We start from the raw sequence: 18,835 nt of genomic DNA, 5'->3' as shown, positions 1-18,835 counted from the left end.
TACAGTGTGCCACCTTCCTGGATGTTGACCTCATCCTCTCTGATGGTTCCATCCACACTTCTGTCCACATTACACCAACTAATCACCAAGAGTACCTGCATTTAGACATCTGCCATTCCTTCCACACCAAAAGATCCCTCCCATACAGCCTCTCCCCCTCTCCCCCAGCTTCCTCCACACAGCCTCCCAATCCTGCACCAGCCTTGTCCTGGCACCTTCTAGCCCTGCACGTGCTGCCAGACAGCGCTCTTCTCTCCCCCGTCTGTACCCTGCTTCCTCCCCCTTCCCTACCCCAGACTGGTGCTTTTGTTCAACACCACAGTTACACTATGGCACGCGTGCGCGCTCATATTTTCCTTTCTTTTGTGAAGAAGTCTGTGGCCAAAACCTCAGTGTGTCAGTGTGTAACAGTCTTTTCATTGTGCATATATGCAACTCAAGATATCATCTTTACTATTAGTAGCAATCTATCCTATTTATAATATTGCCAAAATTTCAGTGCAGACTTTTGATTGTTCAACTCAAGAATAATTTGGTTTAACTGAATAGTAGGTGATTAGAAAAGTATTAATATTCATATTATTATTTGGTTAATACTCTCTACATCTCCATGGTGAATTATTTTTGTGTAAAATCTCCAGGTTCATAATTTAGCTACTTTAGAAAATTTCTTAATTATAAATGGATGATTCAGAAAACTAAAGGTCCTATTTGATTTTTTAAAAAAATTAAGGCAGCAAAAGAATAATGTCAAATCTAGGAATTAAGAAAAATCTCAAGTAATGAAAATATTTTTGTATGTGGCTGAAATTTAATTTCAGATATTGTCTAAGATAATTAGTTTATGGAAAAATGAGACTGGTTATTGTAAAGAGTGAAATCAAGGCTAGCTGTGTCTATCCCCTCAGAATTTACTGATTAGCTCTTGACTTTTTTCTAGTCATGTGACATTGAGACAACTAGAATTATGGTACTAACTTCTCTTCATTAACAAAGTTTTAAGAAAAATTAAATACACCATTAAACTCAGCAGACTGTGCAATAAGGTTACGTAAAGTATTGTACGAACAGTATTTATATATACAGGATAGGCCAAAGACACTACCCATTGTAACCCATTGGAAACATTAAGTTAATCTTGTTTGTTTGTGATAATTGTAGGTACAAATACAAGAGTCCACTGCTATATTTTTTTTTAGATAATTGTAGATGCAAACACAAGAGTGAAATTCTATGAAATCAAACACCTCTGCTATTGTTTCTAACCTGTTGTGAAGATGTTTTCTAATAATTTTTTGTTTTAAAAACATTGTACAAAGGTGGTTATAATTGAATAATAATGACTGTAATAAAAATTTCAACACTGTTCCACTTAAAACTAAGGCTGTCTAAAATTTATGGATACTGTCTGAGAAAAGTGGGAAACTAAAGGAAAAATTGTACAAGTGGTAATATAGTGATCTAAAAAGTCAACGTATAGGCTATCTCTTTGTCAGGATATTTCTAGATCTTCAGTAACTTCAATAAAGCATTCAGCTATTTTATAAGACCACTTGTTTGTTTTTTATTCAATTAGCTTATGATGAGTAGTGACTTAGTTGGACATAGTCAACAGATAAACAAAAAGAATAGTATTAAAAAGGAGTAAAATAACGGTGGGTGGAATAACTTGGTTTTCCTATGCTTCACATTGTGCAGCATATTTTATTTGAGAATCTAGGAGCTAACTGAGCTGCAAATTCTATGTAGAATCATTAAAATCTTGGTGCTCGTTAGCCTGAATATGTTGAATTGAAATCATCTTTGATAAGAAAATATTGGCTGAAGCTGTATTATGTAAATACCTATTTACAGTCTTGCTAAATTGGTATCGGCATCTTGCCCATTTTCATGAGATACTGACAGAAGACAGAACATAACTGTTGTAGATTGTGAAGAAGGGTTTGATACAAAACTTTTGATTCATGGTTTGAAACTGCTACTTGTTTTGTGATTGCCTAGTGTCTTGATTCATGACTACCTGGTGTCGGGGCACAATTAACTCTATGGACATAGACAACCACTCACCATGTAGGAGTCATGTTGGGAAAAACAAAGGCAACAGACTTAAAGACTGTGTATTCTTAAAAATGAACGGTTTCTTATCAGTGAACAGAACTAACAAATTCACCTTTTCAGCATGTACAAAGACATAGGATGTCCAGTTGGAAAAATCAGTATAAGTAAATGGATGGATAAGCCAGAGGTACTTGTTCAAGACCAGCACTTGAATCAACTCACACTTGGTCTTACTCAACAGCCTGCCACAAAAGATGATAAATGGACAGTTTATGAGGTAAGCGTACTATAAATTGTAATTCTGTTGAATTACATCTAGATTTTACATGTCAAATGGTTTTCTCTAGTAAACCTAGAAGTTTGATCCTATATTTGTGTTAAGTGAGCATTTAGGTTAGTCTAGTGGTTTCTTACTGGAAATACAAAAGCATAAAATCACAAAGGTGGCAAAACACAGAAAAATTTCAGTCAGTCAGAGGACATGTGACATTATTTTTGTGGTAAACTAAAAGGGTTTCAAAATTTTAATCTGTTGCAGAGCCTTGTATTCAAATAAACTAGAATCTTCTAAGGCTTGAGTAGATGATGACAGGTCCCACTTTCAGAAAGCTTTTTAAATGGCCTCTCACTTGTTAAAACAATATAAATTTCATTGAGAGATTGAAAAATATTAAATTTTATTCGTAAGTTTTTGGCAACTTCCAATTGTGCTTTCTCACAGTTTAATTGAGATTTTTGAAATTTATCTGCCCGTTACTGCAAGTTTCCACCAGGTCTGAACAACTGTATGTGATTAGCAAAATACTGTTTTATGTACCTGCCATTATATTGCACATCTTTTTCGTTCATTTTATAGGGGTGATTATTTCCTGAAATATTTCTAAGGTTTTTCAATTTGTTTATTTGCTGCTGGTGATTTATTTTTTGATCTACATTCTGGGCATGGTGGTATAATATTAACATTAGCATCTTTGGATAGTTCATAATCATATACAATATTGCACACATATCCTGTAAACATTCTTATCTACGTGCTTCCAAATGCAAACTGCCCTTGAGGATTACACATAGTGTAACTTTCTAACCAATATTCATGACACAAGTTTGTAATTTTTACACTACTACTTTTCTACATAAATTTTGTGTGACTTCTACATCTACATAATTAGTCCACAATTCATGCTTAAGTGTATTGGCTTAGGGTTTGTAAAAGTACTCTTGAGCAGCATGTGGGACAAATGAACACCTCAATCTTTCCACACTAGCTCAGATATCTCTTATGTTACTGTGATGCTCATTTCTCCCCATATGGGTGGGAGCACACCAAGTATTCTGGCATTTTAGGGACAAAGTTGGTGATTGAAATTTCATGAAAAATTCTCACCGCAATGAAAAATGACTTCGTTTTCGTGATTGCCTCTCCATCTTGCTTATAATACACTCCTGGAAATTGAAATAAGAACACCATGAATTCATTGTCCCAGGAAGGGGAAACTTTATTGACACATTCCTGGGGTCAGATACATCACATGATCACACTGACAGAACCACAGGCACATAGACACAGGTAACAGAGCATGCACAATGTCGGCACTAGTACAGTGTATATCAGCCTTTCGCAGCAATGCAAGCTGCTATTCTCCCATGGAGACCATCGTAGAGATGCTGGATGTAGTGCTGTGGAATGGCTTGCCATGCCATTTCCACCTGGTGCCTCAGTTGGACCAGCATTCATGCTGGACGTGCAGACCGCGTGAGACGACACTTCATCCAGTCCAAAACATGCTCAATGGGGGACAGATCCGGAGATCTTGCTGGCCAGGGTAGTTGGGTGGCACGGGATACATGCGGACGTGCATTGTCCTGTTGGAACAGCAAGTTCCCTTGCCGGTCTAGGAATGGTAGAACGATGGGTTCGATGACGGTTTGGATGTACCGTGCACTATTCAGTGTCCCCTCGACGATCACCAGAGGTGTACAGCCAGTGTAGGAGATCGCTCCCCACAACATGATGCCAGATGTTGGCCCTGTGTGCCTCGGTTGTATGCAGTCCTGATTGTGGCGCTCACCTGCACGGCACCAAACACGCATACAACCATCATTGGCACCAAGGCAGAAGCGACTCTCATCGCTGAAGACGACACGTCTCCATTCGTCCCTCCATTCACGCCTGTCGCGACACCACTGGAGGCGGGCTGCATGATGTTGGGGCATGAGCGGAAGACGGCCTAACGGTGTGCGGGACCGTAGCCCAGCTTCATGGAGATGGTTGCGAATGGTCCTCGCCGATACCCCAGGGGCAACAGTGTCCCTAATTTGCTGGGAAGTGGTGGTGCGGTCCCCTACGGCACTGCGTAGGATCCTACGGTATTGGCGTGCATCCGTGCATCGCTGTGGTCCGGTCCCAGGTCGACGGGCACGTGCACTTTCCGCCGACCACTGGCGACAACATCGATGTACTGTGGCAACCTCACGCCCCACGTGTTGAGCAATTCGGCGGTACGTCCACCCGGCCTCCCGCATGCCCACTATACGCCCTCGCTCAAAGTCCGTCAACTGCACATACGGTTCACGTCCACGCTGTCGCGGCATGCTACCAGTGTTAAAGACTGCGATGGAGCTCCGTATGCCACGGCAAACTGGCTGACACTGACGGCAGCGGTGCACAAATGCTGCGCAGCTAGCGCCATTCGACGGCCAACACCGCGGTTCCTGGTGTGTCCGCTGTGCCGTGCGTGTGATCATTGCTTCTACAGCCCTCTCGCAGTGTCCGGAGCAAGTATGGTGGGTCTGACACACCGGTGTCAATGTGTTCTTTTTTCCATTTCCAGGAATGTATCTGTAACACTCTCTTCCAATTCTTTGATAATACAAAACAAGCTGCCCTTCTTTGGACTTTTTCAATGTCCTCTTTCAGTTCTATCTGGTAAAGATGACGTAACATGAAGCAATACTCCAGAAGAGAATAGATAGGTGTAGTGTAGGCAGTCTCTTTAGTAGATTAGTTGCATCTTCAAAGTATTCTGCTAATAAAACATAGTCTTTGGTTTGACATCTTCTCATAATTTCATGAGTGATGGGTCAAATTTCAGTTGTTTGTAATTGTAATCCCTAGGCACTTAATTGAATGTACAATGTTTAAATTTGTGTGGTTTATCATGTAACCAAAATTAACACAATTTTATAGTACTTATGTGGAGGAACTCAAAATTTTGTTTTAACTTCTGGGGTCAACTGCCACATTTTGCATCATGTAGACATCTTTTCTAAATCATTATGCAATTCTTTTTTATCGTTTGGTACTTTACTAGATGTCACATATGCCAACATTCTTTACAAAAACTGCAAGAGTGTTTCCAAGATTGTCTCCTAAATCATTTATATAGATTAAGAACAACAGAGGACCTATAACTTTTCCATTGAGTACCCCACATATCACTTTGGTTATAATAGATGGCTTCCCATCAATTACACAAACTGTGACCCTTCTAACAGGCAATCATTAATCAAATCGCAAGACTGAGGTGATACTTCATAGGCACACAATTTGATTACAAGTTGCTCATAGAGAATAGTGCAAAAAGCCTTCTGGAAAACAACAAATGACCCTTTACTGGTAAGTGGTGGAGTGGCGGCTGGTTGGTATCAGGCAAGGAGTTGTGCAAGACTGTGCGACCAATCATGCCACAGCAGGCTTGTGATGAAAACATGAGTGGACCATCTCTTGAGGCCACAGGTGGTGTGAGGCTACCAGAGACCATTTAGTTCTGAAGCCAGTTAGGAGGATGCATAGGTCAGCCCACTCAAGAGAGGGATTGTAGAGGGAGGGTGCACAAAGAGCAGGACTGTGATAGAGAGGTGACCATTGTTGTCAAAGGAAGCTGTGATGTGGCCCTCATTGGCACCATGCATACGATGGAGGGAGCCGAGCAGAGTGATCTGGGCAGATGTTGAAGCATCAAGTGTATGTGGAGAACCACAGAGAATGAAGAGAGTGCCATCTCTGAGTTGGAGAGAGTGATCCTCAACACATAATGCAGGTATGTCAAGCATGAATATCACAACATTGCGAGAAGAGTGAAGTGATGATGGTATAGAGGTCACACAGGGAGAGGGCACATTGTCGAGCAGGGAGTCATCAGATGGAGCACTAGCATCAGTGGATATACATGGAGAGGTGAACATCAACGACAATTATTTGACACACACAGAGTAAGACATGGCCTGGATGACATCTCAGAATCAGATTTTGACAGAGGATCCTCGTCAAGGGTCCAACATAGTCTGCTGTTTCTTGTTGAGGCAAATGTCTAAAGTATTATTTGTGTGTGAAAGCACCCCTGCACCCCTGTGAGGCTGGAGCTAGGAGGTTGAAACGCTTCACAGACTATGTCATCCTGGAGCATAAAAAACTTGGAGTCTTCTAGGTCTTTGTGCACAAACATTCACAGTATGGTGGGAAGCATGTAGGGGGCAGATTGTGGATGTTAGTAATGTGTGAGTGGATGTGTTCGACTGGAGCGGAGCTTGGTAGTGAGGAGGGGAGTTAGAGGGGGGGGGAGTAGCTCGGAGTCTTAGATCTTCAACAAACAGGATGTGTCAAAGGCACACTACATAATACCTTTTCTAAGGAAGAATTTAAGTCATCTTTAAAGGCAGTGCTGAGGCTGAGTAACACCTATAGAACAGCCTCTGACTACAAGCCTGAAGTCACTTGAGGACCACTTTAAGTGTACAGTTCCAATGCTCAACAAGTCCGTTGCTCAGGGGGGTGATATGCAGTCATGTGGAATTTTTTGACGCCACACAGGCTGCAGAATCTGGTAAAAAGGAGTCACTTGAATTGTCTCCCTTGGTTGGTCATTATAGAAGATGGACAGCCAAATTGGGAGGGCAATGTAGTGGCAAAGGCTCATGTGCCCAGATCAGCAAACATGTCTGAGAATGGAACAGCCTCCACCCATCTGCTGGCACTATCAGTGTCAGGTAGTATGTACATAAAACCTTCTGAAGGAGGAAGAGGACCCACAAGGTTGAGATGTACATGAAGGAACCATCCTTTCTTTTGTCGCATTGTCCTACAGAGGGGTCGAGCATGACAAACAACCTTGCTATGTCAGCAAGTTAAGCATGCGTATCGTTTTTTACTGCAGGCTACACGAAACTGTCTGTCATTAGGCATGTGGTAGCCTTTATTTCCAGGTGTGCAAAATCATGAATGGCCAAAGAAAACATATGTTGTAGGGAAGACAGGACCGGGGGGTGGAGAGCACCTGTAAAGCTATCACACAGCACTGGGTGGGAGGAGCCAGGAACACGTGGGATTCCATTGTCAACACATTGGTAGTGTACTGTAGTAAATTTTGAATGTCTCAGTCATCGTCTGCAGAAGGAAGATGAAATGCCCTGCACATGTGACATGAAATTAGTGACAGCATTATGAGGTCCCCTGATCTAGTCACATCTGTGGTGTATTGACTAATGAGGTCCATATGACAGAAATGTCTAGTGGGAAGTTCATTAGCAGGGTGCAGGGCGCATCTGTGAGCAGTTTTTGATTGGTAAAATTGTGACTTCATGTTATTTAGTGTCCTCATGGAAGTATCGCACAGCCTCATACATTGCAAGGAGTTCCTGGTTGAACACTGCTCAGTTGCATTGAGGAGGGGAGCATTTTTTTGAGAAAAAATGGAGATGTCGGGTCATGTCACTGACCTTTCACTGAAGAATGATGCTGATTGACAATGCACTCATGTCAGTCATGCTAGAGATGTAATCATCAGTAAGTGGCTGAGCAAGTGTAAAGGCACACATAAGGTAAGTCTCAAGAGCACTGAATGTTTGGATCATATCATGAGACCATTATACTTTCCACACCACAGAAATGTTCTTGCGTGCCATGGCATCTGTCAGCAGAGTCTGGAGAGAAGCAGCTGAGGTATATGGCACCGGAAAAAATTTACCATTCTGAGGAATCATTACAGATGTGGTAGTTTTCTGGTAATGCCAGGTCACCAATAAAAGGTACGGTTTCCTTCAGTCGTACGGTTTCCTTCAGTTGTGACAGTAGATCAAGAAAAGTAGCACTAGTGTAGCACAACTGTGATTTGGTATGGTTAATCTCCACACTGTGTCAACAAGCACTTTAAGGACCTGTGTTAAGTGCTGCTCATGCCACTCAATGGAGATGGACTAGATGAGAATGTCGGTAAGATAGATGGAGCAAAAAGGTAGGGAAAGAAGTACAAACTGTTGCCACCTCTGCACAGCATTCTTGAGACCAGATGGCATAAAGCAGTACTCAAACAGACTGAATGGCATAATCATGGCTGTTTTCGGTATGCGGTCTTTGTACATAGGGATCTGATCATATGCTTTGTGATAGTCAATCAAGTCAAAAACCCATGCCCCATGGAATTGTCAAGCAAAGTATTGTGTGTGAGGAATAGGGTAGTTGTCCATAATAGTATGTGCATTGAGCTTGCAGTAGTCCCTGCACAATCAGAATGAACCATCCTTCTGGGGGATTAGATAAAGGGGCAATGACCAATTGCTATTTGATGGGTGCACGATTCTTGCATGTGAGAATTCATGAGTAGCTGCTTTTGTGTGATGAAATTTCTTAGAGGTTAGGCATTGGGCCTTATAATGAACTGGAGGATCTTCTGTAATGGATAACCTATGGAAGGAACACACATGTATCAAGAGATGAAGTATTTGACCACACAAAACATTGATTGTTTGAATGACACTGACCCAACATTTATGAAGTGTGGTCATGGGTGAGGGAGTGATGATTGTGGATATACAACCCATGATGTGAAGCAGCAAGCAGTGAGGTTGTTGACTGTGCAGGGAGCATGTGCCAGGTTGGCTGACATGTTGGCTATCAGCTGATGAAGGATATTGTTGTTGGAGCAGAGGGCATTGATCTTGCAGCTCTGAGTTGCAGGCTCAGTTAACGAGATGACGAAGTTTACTGTCAAATGGCAGCACTTGGAGGTAGCGCAAAAAGGGGGTCGTACCGAACTAGTGGTGGGGGGCAGGGGGGAAGGAGTGAAGGAGCCAGGAATGCACATGCCGGTAAGGTGGACAAATGAAGGTTGGGAGAGAGACCAAAATGCTTAAGAAAATCAAACCACATCAGCAACATGCAAGGTCTAACGGAATTGTATTTCTGGTACAAGCTGGGAGGTCAGTGGCACCATGGACAGTGATGTCAGAGTTGTTGGCAAGTGTTCACACCATCATGAAGGAACGACTGCACGTGAACAAAGGGTGTGCTCAGTGGGTGCCCCACAGTCTTCAACCACACCAGGAAGCATGTCAAATGACCCACTGTCTTGCTTATCTGCAGCACTATGCCTGGGAAGGGAATGCGTTCAATGAACAAGTGGTGGCTGGAGATGAGTCATGGTGTCATCACTTCAAACCAGAATCAAAATGACAAAGTCTCCAGTGGATGCATCCAGGGTCACCACCACCAAGAAAAGCCAAGGCCGTCCACACGAGTGCAGGAAAGGTTATGCTGACGTTCTTCTTTGACAAAGATAGCACCCTTCCGATTCACTTCCTGCAGCACGGGACAACAGCGAATGCCCAGCGTTACTTGCAAACTCGACCACCCTTTGCCATGCGATCAAATCAAAATGACTAGGCAATCTCACCCGTGAGGTCATTCTGCTCCTTGACAATGCAAAGCCTCATTTGGCCAACACAGTCACGGCACTCCTGCAGATATTCAAATAGGAGGTTCTCGGCCACCCTCCATACAGTCTGGACCTCTCTTCCTGTGATTACGCCATTTTGGTCCCCTTAAAAAGGCTCTGAGGGGCAAATAGATCACCTCGGATGACAAATTCAGCTGTATGTGTGGAGCTGGTTAACATCGCAGCATTGGAAATTTTATTAGACAGCCATTCACTGCCTTGTGTCACAGTGGGACACGTGTCTCAACAACCATGGTCAATACTTCTAACATACAGGTACTGGTTTCTGTAATTATGCCTCTGGCCCATGTCTTTTTGAACACCCCTTATACACAATTGAGTGCAACACACTGTCCAATTTCATTATAAGTGAAGTCTCGTGTGTGGTGGATAGGGTACCAAAATGATACAATTGGGAAAAGAAGTACCCAACTTCTATTGTTTTCCAAAGGCTCTTTACACCTTATTACTTTGACACCACTAATTGTTCTTAGCTTTTGTTTCACTGTCTTGCATTTCATCCTGCTTTTTCTGTGATGAGTTTACAAAGAGACAGTACAGCTGACCCATACTACCTGCAGATCGGAACAGGATGGTTATGTTTCCTGGCTGGCTGTTGTTTATAACTGAGACTCACATCCTGATGGTGTCACTATCTTCTTCTATCAGAAATTAGCCAATTCATGCCACATTCACTCGTGTTATTATACTTTTGTAGTTCACTTTGTTTTTGTGAAGAATTTTAAATTTTGGGTGAGGCTTTATATTTTTCATTTGAATGTTTATACGTTTATTTAACTGTCAATGGTCTTCTTAATACACATTTTCTCCTTCCATAAAACGAGTTGTAGATGTCTAGGAACTCTAAATAACTTTTCAAACCACCACTGAAGTAGTTTTTAAAGTTCATGTACATTTAAAAGATGCAGAAAAACATCCTTCCTCATTTAAAGTTCAGATAGAAAAGAGATGGATTAAAATAAAGAAACTATATTAAAATGAATTATATCTATGAATTTGGAAGTTTTGTTTGCACATTTTGCCATAGCGATAGACTGGCATAGCATTATTAAAATAACAACAAAGATTGGATAGGACACTGAATACATGGAATTACATTCAGCTACTTTAAATTGTAGTCTGTAATGAATTCGTGTCATGCTGTGGATGGGTAAAGAACATGGTAACACTGTGGAATCATTTCTGGTAAATAATTATTCCATCACCACTGCCCAGATATCTTTCCAGAGGCGCTTCCCAGAATGTGTATTGAGTTTTTCAAGACTTGCAGTTTCACCCATAGAGGATCATTTTTGTTCAAAAATTGTTTAAACATGATTATGACAGCTTGTGAGGTCATATGCAAACATCCTTGAAATGTGCCTGCAATGATAAAACACATATTCACTTATTTGAATTGCATTAATCATCAGAATTTTTTTTATTTTTGAGTGGACAGAACCCTCATGACCTTCATGAAAAACCACTACATTACATAACAACCATGTTATTGTATTGTGAGTGGTTCAGAGAGTCAGGATAATTGGTCCATACTTATTTGAAGTGGATGGGCTCCTGTGACAGTAAACTCTTAATGATGCACTCTTATGGTCAATATCTTTTTAGCACTAAGATACAATGCGCTGCATATTTAAGAGGTATGGGACCAGGACAGAGCCACTGCTCACACAGCACCAATTTCTTTCCATGTGCTAAGATTGATGTTTCCCAGATCCTTAATCCCTTCACGTGGTGATGTACTCTGGTCAGCGCTGGATTGCAGATGATCCCTGTATATAAGAAGGGCAAAAGAATGGACACACAAATTTACAGACCAATATCGCTAACATTGGTTAGCTGCAGAATCCTTGAACATATTCTCAGTCTGAATGTAATAAATTTTCTTGAGACTGAGAAGTTTACGTCCACAAATCAGCAAGATCTTAGAAAGCATCACTCATGCAAAACTCAGCTTGCCCTTTTCTCACATGATACACTGAGAACTGTGGATGAAGGGCAACATGCTGATCACATATTTCTAGGCTTCCAGGAAGCATTTGACATTGCTGTACAAAGGTATGAGCATATGGAATTAGTGCACAGATGTGTGAGAGACTCAAAGACTCCTTATGTTATAGATCCCAGTACACTGTCCTCAATGGCAAGTGTTCATCAGAGATGAGGGTATTGTCAGAACTGCTCCAGGGAAGTGTGATAAGATTGCTATTATTCTCTGTATATATAAATGATTTGGCAGACAGTGTGTGCAGCAGTCTGCAGTTGTTTGCTGATGTTGCCATGGTGTATAGTAAGGCCTGGTCAAATGAGTCCTGATTTCAGTTGGTAAGAACTGATGGTAGGGTTCAACTTTGCTGTGGACCAGATGAAGCCATGGACCCAAGTTGTTAACAAATCTTTGTGTAAGCTGCTGGTAGCTCCATAATGATGTGGACTGAGTTTACATGGAATGGATTAAGGCATCTGGTCCACTGAAACAATCGTTGACTGGAAATGGTTACACTCAGTTACCTGGAAACCATTCACAGCCATTCATGGGCTTCATGTTCCCAAACAACGACGGAATTTTCAGGGATGATCATGCACCATGTCACCAGGCTACAATTGTTCACAATTGTCAAACAATAGAAAGTCCAGAATAGAATGTAACATTTTATGAGAAGGAAAGTTGCTACTCACCATATAGTGGAGATGCTGAATTGCAGATAGGCACAACAAAAAGACACTCACAATTAAAACTTTTGGCCCTTCACACACACACACACACACACACACACACACACACACACACACACACACACGACTACAGTCTGCAGTGTGGTTTCAGTTGCGTGAGACTGCAGTCATGTGTGAGTTGATTTTTAGTCATGCAACAAAAGAAGGATACACACTGTTGATAGTCAACAAAGCTGTCAATACATTTAAATTACAAACATATCAATAGCACTATCAGCTATACCCATCCATACTCAGCCAAGACCAGCTATTGCATATTGTTGCCTTACTTGAGTTCTGTTGTTTTTTGAATCATTTCAGTTTTCATTTGCAGCTGTATTTAAAGTAAGTGTTTCAGGTTATTGCTTTTGTTCTACATTCTGTTGTGATAGTTTCTAATTACATGTAAGTAATTTGTAACAATAAAAAGGAGTAAAATCAATTCTAATTTGTCCACCAGCGTTATGGGAAGATAAAAATATCTATGTGTTACTGTAATAACTTACTTATCTATCTAGTGGTTCAATTTTAGTACTGAAGTCATTATCTGGAGACTGTTAGAACTTTGGGGTTGCGATATTTCAGTATTTCACTATGTAACTGAGTGCTAAACATAAGTACAAATAACATTACATTAAAATCAATGCACAATAATACACTTGTATTTGCCTGTGCAGCCCAAAAATTGTGTTGATCAACAAAAATATTGCCCAAAAAGCGATGGTTATTTTACTACACAGCAGGTAGGCCATGTGCAGCTTCATGTGTATGATAGGGGGGTCTGGACCTCCTGGACCTCTCCCCCCCTTTCTTTTTGGCCACATCCTTACTGTGGCCTTTAAAACTTTCCACAAAGTAAAGGAAACACCATTCATAACCTACAGTTCTGTAACGAGTTCTCCTTTCTGTGCTGACTTTTTTCTTTGAAAACAGCTGATATTTTGAAATGCACAGATTAAAGAGGTCTAGGTATCCATTTTTTTGTTTAAGTGCATAATATTTGTCTTGTAAAAACAGGAGGTGGCAAATAATATATTGAAATCTAAATTAATTGACATTGATTGATTAATTGTATAAGAAGACTAACAGAAAACTATGTCTGTTATAATCAAAATGTTGTGCTAGATGTTGAAAACTGATGCACAATTGATTTTCCCTTTTTTTTTTTTTGGATCATCACCTCAATTGCAATACTCCGATCTTCCAGCACTGGATCCTCCATGTCTCACACAATTCCCTGATCTGCAAAAATAGATAGTGTGCAACTTCTGTCTTCATCATTCGGACTTGTTTGATCACAATGGAAACCTCTGTGCCACCTAACGACTGGTCCGTATGATGATGCATTGTCATCATGCACTTCCATTCACTTACAATGGATTCTTGCACTGTTTTTCTCCTTCAAAGGCAGAAAACGAATGACTGCAGGATACTCCCTTTTATCAGTGGGCTGCATCATTTTGTTTTGTTCCTGTGGCCGCATGATGTGGAACTGTGGTGTAAGGATTTCAGAGCTACAGACTTGTACCTGCAAAGAAACAAAAAAGAAATTACATAATTTCATTCCCCCCCCCCCCCCCCCTCCCCCAAGGAGGTACTTAAAACTTTACAACTTCCTGTTATATATGTTGATCTGGAGATGATTTGGTTTAGTGATGAAGCCCATTGTTATTTGTCTGAGTTTGCCAATAAGCAAAACTGGCACATTTGGGGGACAGAGAATCCACATTTCATGATCAAGAAGCATCTTCACCCTCAACTGGTGAGTGTGGTGTGCAGTGTCCAGTCATGGAGTAATGGTGTGATGTTCCTTGATGACATGTTGACTACTGAATGGTATGTGAACATTTTAGAAGATTATTTCATGTTCGATGATCATCTCCATAATGCTATCACGTGCTCTACAGAGATGTCTGTAAAATTATGTGCTGCTGTTCATTGGATTTGCTCTATCTCTTCTATAAACCCAACCTTATAGGTGTGAATGACTGATAAGCAATATTTAAGTGTCACTCAGACGAGCATTTTGTAAGTCACTTATTTCATACACAAATTATATTTGCTTATGATTCTTCCAATCAATCTCTGCTTGGCATCTGTTCTTCCTACTATCTGTTTTAAGTGGACATTCCAGTTCAAGTCTTTTAGAATTCTCAGGTGTCCACACAGGTCACATCGTATGTTGATGGAGTATTTATACTGTGATCCAGATGGACCTCTAAGAATTCTACAAGTTAGAAATACGCCAGAGAAACATCAGATCACATACCAGTTAGAACATTTCTCATGATTACTCAAAGGTGTTTTACAATAATTACAATTTTCAGCTACTTGTCACTAAAAGGATGGCAAACTATTGACGAATTAACGGTTATATGCTACACATGAATATACTGTACTAAACTTGCCATATTAGGCATTCTCCTAAGACAGTGACAGTAAGTGTACCTGTGGACTATGAAATGATAGTGCATCAAATGATGTGTTGTTTGTCACAGATTTTGAAATTCTTAATTGTTTGCAGAATTGTAGCTATTATTAATTTGTTTATTCTCAATAATGTGACTGGTGTAATTTTAACAATTTCAGCTTAACAGAAACCTGTTCAGAGTAGATCAGGCTTATGGTCAAGATCTAGATATGTTTGACATTCTTAGAGGAAGGGATAATGGTTTGGGAAGCTACAATGATTACCGGGAATTAATAAACCTACCACGAGCTAAAAAGTTTGAAGATTTTGCTGATCTTATGGCATATGAGGTTTGTAAATCAACAATCACTTTTCTACACTTTTCTTGTAAATATTATACACTGTGTTGTAACAACATATGTTTAGAATTTAACTGAATTAAAGATGAAATGATAACGAACCTCTCACTGATAGTTTACAATAGTTCTCTGTCATATTTCTTAGCTAGCGTATAATGAAATTTACTGTACTGCTGTACTGTATTATTCTTTCCTTTTTTTTCTTTCTTCCTGCTCCCCCCCCCCCCCCCTCTCTCACTCACTCCTCTTCTCCCAACCTCCACCCTCCAACCTCCACTTTCCTCTGCCTCCTCTTTTCTGTCACAAAAAGTAACTTGTTCCAAACAAGAGTGGTGACCACACAATCTTCATCAATAATAGTCTACCTAGCAACAGACACAGAAAGAAATCATTGCCAGTTACTTGTTCAAAATCTAGGCTAATCAGATCATCTCCGGTGGATATCAAAAGCAAACATTTACATAGAAAAGTCTGCTGAATTGAATGCATACAAAAGGGTCTTCCGAGAATCAAACCTACATCATTTCTCATCCTAGTTACGACATATAAGGTGGGAGGAACTATGTGCAGAAACAAATATCTACCCAAAATAGCCAGATTGACTCAGCTTTTTCAGAATCTACAAAATTTATGGGAGAAATTATAGAAAGCCAATAGAAAAACTTACAAACAGTAAAACATTACTGAAGGCAGGTAACAAAAGCAAAGCAATCTGGAATGTAATCAGACAGGAGAAAGCAAATGTTGCACAAAAACGTATAGAAAAATAGATTAAAAGCAAAGATGTGCAAATCAGCAACCCAAAGGAAGAAGCAAATTTCATGATGCACACTTTAGTGGCATTACTCCAAAACTGCAAGAGAAATTTCCTACACATGTGTTCTGCACCACAAGGACCAGTAACCACACTCAGTGGTGCTCTTTCCTACAATAGAAAAAGAGGTTGCACTGGTAATATACCATTTGAACAATAATAATCCACAGGATTAGATGAGATCCTAGACAGAGTACTTAAGAAATGTGTAAGCAACATAAAACCCATTAACAATAATAATTAATGAATATTTCACATCTGGCTGCTTTCCTGAAACAAACAAAAGTAATACCAGTACTAAAAAATGTCAATAAGGAAAATGTACAAAACTGCAAACCAGTTTCTTTGTTACGTTTCATTACCAAAACAACAGAAATCATAATGAAAAATGCACTAATGGAGTACTTGAATAAATACAAACCTCTCTGCAATGAACAATCCTGTTTCAGACCCACAAGAGGTACACATCAGCTATAACAATAATACAGTTTGTTAAAGTCTTACTTGAAACCCTAGTTAAGGGTGAGACTGCAACAAACTTTACCTCTTCTTCTTCTTCCTCTTTTTCTTCTGCTTCTTCTTCTTCCGCTTCTTCTTCTTCCTTTTTAAAATAAATAAATAAATAAATAAAATCTATCAAAGGCATAAGACACAGTTGACCACATAATTTTACTGCACATATCAGAGCTATTACGAATAAGGGGTATGGCACAAAATTGCTTTAAGTCATGCTTCGAAAACCAGGTGCAAAGAGTTGAAATTTCACTTATTTCTAAAAGACTAGTAGTGAAATACTTATCAGACCTGAAATAAGTTAATATAGGCATTCCCTATGGAGTGTATTAGACCAAATTGTCTTCCTTATATATATAACTGTTTTTACACAGTGTGTCAGGCACGGAGAAAAAAAATGACTTGCTGATGATATCAACAGTAGCCTACTTTGGATATATTCATTCAATTCTCAGTTATGGGGTCATGTTTTGAGGAATAATTGCTGGAACATACACATTATTTTCAAGATACAGAAATAGCTGTATAAATAGTGACAAATAGCGCTAACAGAACACACTGTAAAGAATTATTCAAAAAGTTAGAAATTCTGACAGTTCTGTGTGAATACATCGACCACAATATGATGTACATAAGAAAAATTCTTAGTCTGTACACCACAAACGGCACAATACATGACCATGGAACCAAATCCAGACAGTGTTTACATCTAAACAGAAGAAAAAAGTAAAAAAAAACAAACTCAAAATAGTGTATTATGCCCCAGAATAAGATTGTACAATAGACTACCATAAGAAATAAAAACTGCAAATGAGCCTCACACCTTTTGCGAAAGCCGAAAATAATATTTACTAAATAATATATACTACAATGTAAATGAATATTTAAAATAACTATAGGTAGTAACTTAATGTTCATGATAATTACGCTATGCAAAAATTATTCCATTCCATTGTGACATGGTGGTGCAGCAACTTTCCATTGCTGCTACATAAAAAACAGTTGTAGATTGTACAATATTCTTTTTTAATTTAAGAACAACACATCACCCAGATGGGGCATCATTAGGTTATCTTAAAACATAAGAGGATGATGATATTACAATAAAGCCAGTGTGGTCCTATCCTGGACTACTATAGAAACAAAATAAGCTTCAAAAACTGACTGAACCAAATTATATAGAGAAACATAATGTAACTCATGTTAAAAAATCGTAAATTTCCAGCCAAAAAGCATCCATTAAGAAGGCATGATACCATGTAAACCATAATGAAAGCTAACCTATATGGAAAAACATTAAGAATTAGTGAATAGAATCACCAGGATCAGGCATGAGTAGAGAATGAAGGAGACACCGAAGAGGCAACGACAGGCATAGCAATGAAGGACAGGAATTCATATTCTACCTGTAAGCACAGCTGTACACAACAACTGCTCACTATGCGAATACAGATGGGCCTCTGGGGCCTTTTTAATGTATGGCTGTGTTTACAGTTCGTATGTGAGGTACTGTTCTGTGCTGCTCTGTCTAACATCGCCTCCATGATGTAATACACATTTTTTGGTTTCTCCTTCATTCTCTACTCATGTCTAATCCCAATCATTCTATTTCATTAATTCCCAATATTTTTTCCACATAGATTGCCTTTTAGTACATTTTATTTGGTATCGTGCCTTCTCGATGCATGCTTTTTGGCAGAAAATTTATAAGTCCAGGATAGGACCATGCTGCCTCTACTGTAAATGTCATCGTCCCCTTATATTTTCAGATAACCTGATGATGTCCTATCTGGGCAAAACACATTGTTCTTAAGTTAATCAAGAGTATTGTGCAACCTACGACTGTTTTTTAACAATGTTGTAACACATAACAATTAATTACATGACTAGAAAAGTAGAACTAAGTATAGGAGCTATAAACACTATAAGAGGAATGTTTATTTTAATAAGAAATGTTGTATAAATGACATCCATGTAATGTATATTGTTCTATATATGAATAAATGAATCATTATTTTGTGTATAGCTATTGCTCATATTGGGAACTGGACCTTCTCAAGTATTATTAATCACTTACCTGGTTCTCTACAAAGTTATTATTATTATTATTATTATTATTATTATTATTATTATTATTTTCAAATATTCCCTTTGAAGAAAATGTTTGAATTTGAGTAGTCATGATTTTTTCTTGTTCCTTCATTCTTCCCAGAATCTCTTCTTACATTCACTGTGTTTT

At 39.5% G+C, this 18,835-nt stretch overlaps 1 protein-coding gene and 1 long non-coding RNA gene across 4 annotated transcripts in view; one reads left to right on the top strand and one right to left on the bottom strand.

Annotated features, from left to right (window-relative positions):
- Window positions 1-18,835, top strand: part of LOC126292013 (peroxidase-like) — a 169,018-nt gene that overhangs the window by 129,834 nt on the left and 20,349 nt on the right. For all 3 annotated transcript variants that reach the window (XM_049985805.1, XM_049985807.1, XM_049985806.1), the window contains 2 exons: window positions 2,179-2,335; window positions 15,090-15,260. In XM_049985805.1, the coding sequence (XP_049841762.1) occupies window positions 2,179-2,335; window positions 15,090-15,260 (328 nt within the window). The remainder of the gene's footprint in view (window positions 1-2,178; window positions 2,336-15,089; window positions 15,261-18,835) is intronic.
- Window positions 13,562-17,958, bottom strand: LOC126292014 (uncharacterized). Its single transcript, XR_007551977.1, has 3 exons — window positions 17,917-17,958; window positions 16,628-16,684; window positions 13,562-14,028 (listed from the first exon to the last, which is right to left on the bottom strand). It is a non-coding gene; the product is annotated as an uncharacterized LOC126292014 (long non-coding RNA).

The sequence above is a fragment of the Schistocerca gregaria genome, chromosome 9 (genome assembly GCF_023897955.1).
Source record: "Schistocerca gregaria isolate iqSchGreg1 chromosome 9, iqSchGreg1.2, whole genome shotgun sequence".
NCBI lineage: Eukaryota > Metazoa > Arthropoda > Insecta > Orthoptera > Acrididae > Schistocerca > Schistocerca gregaria.
Note: the sequence above shows the minus strand (reverse complement) of the source record. Positions and strands in the feature narration are given on the sequence as shown.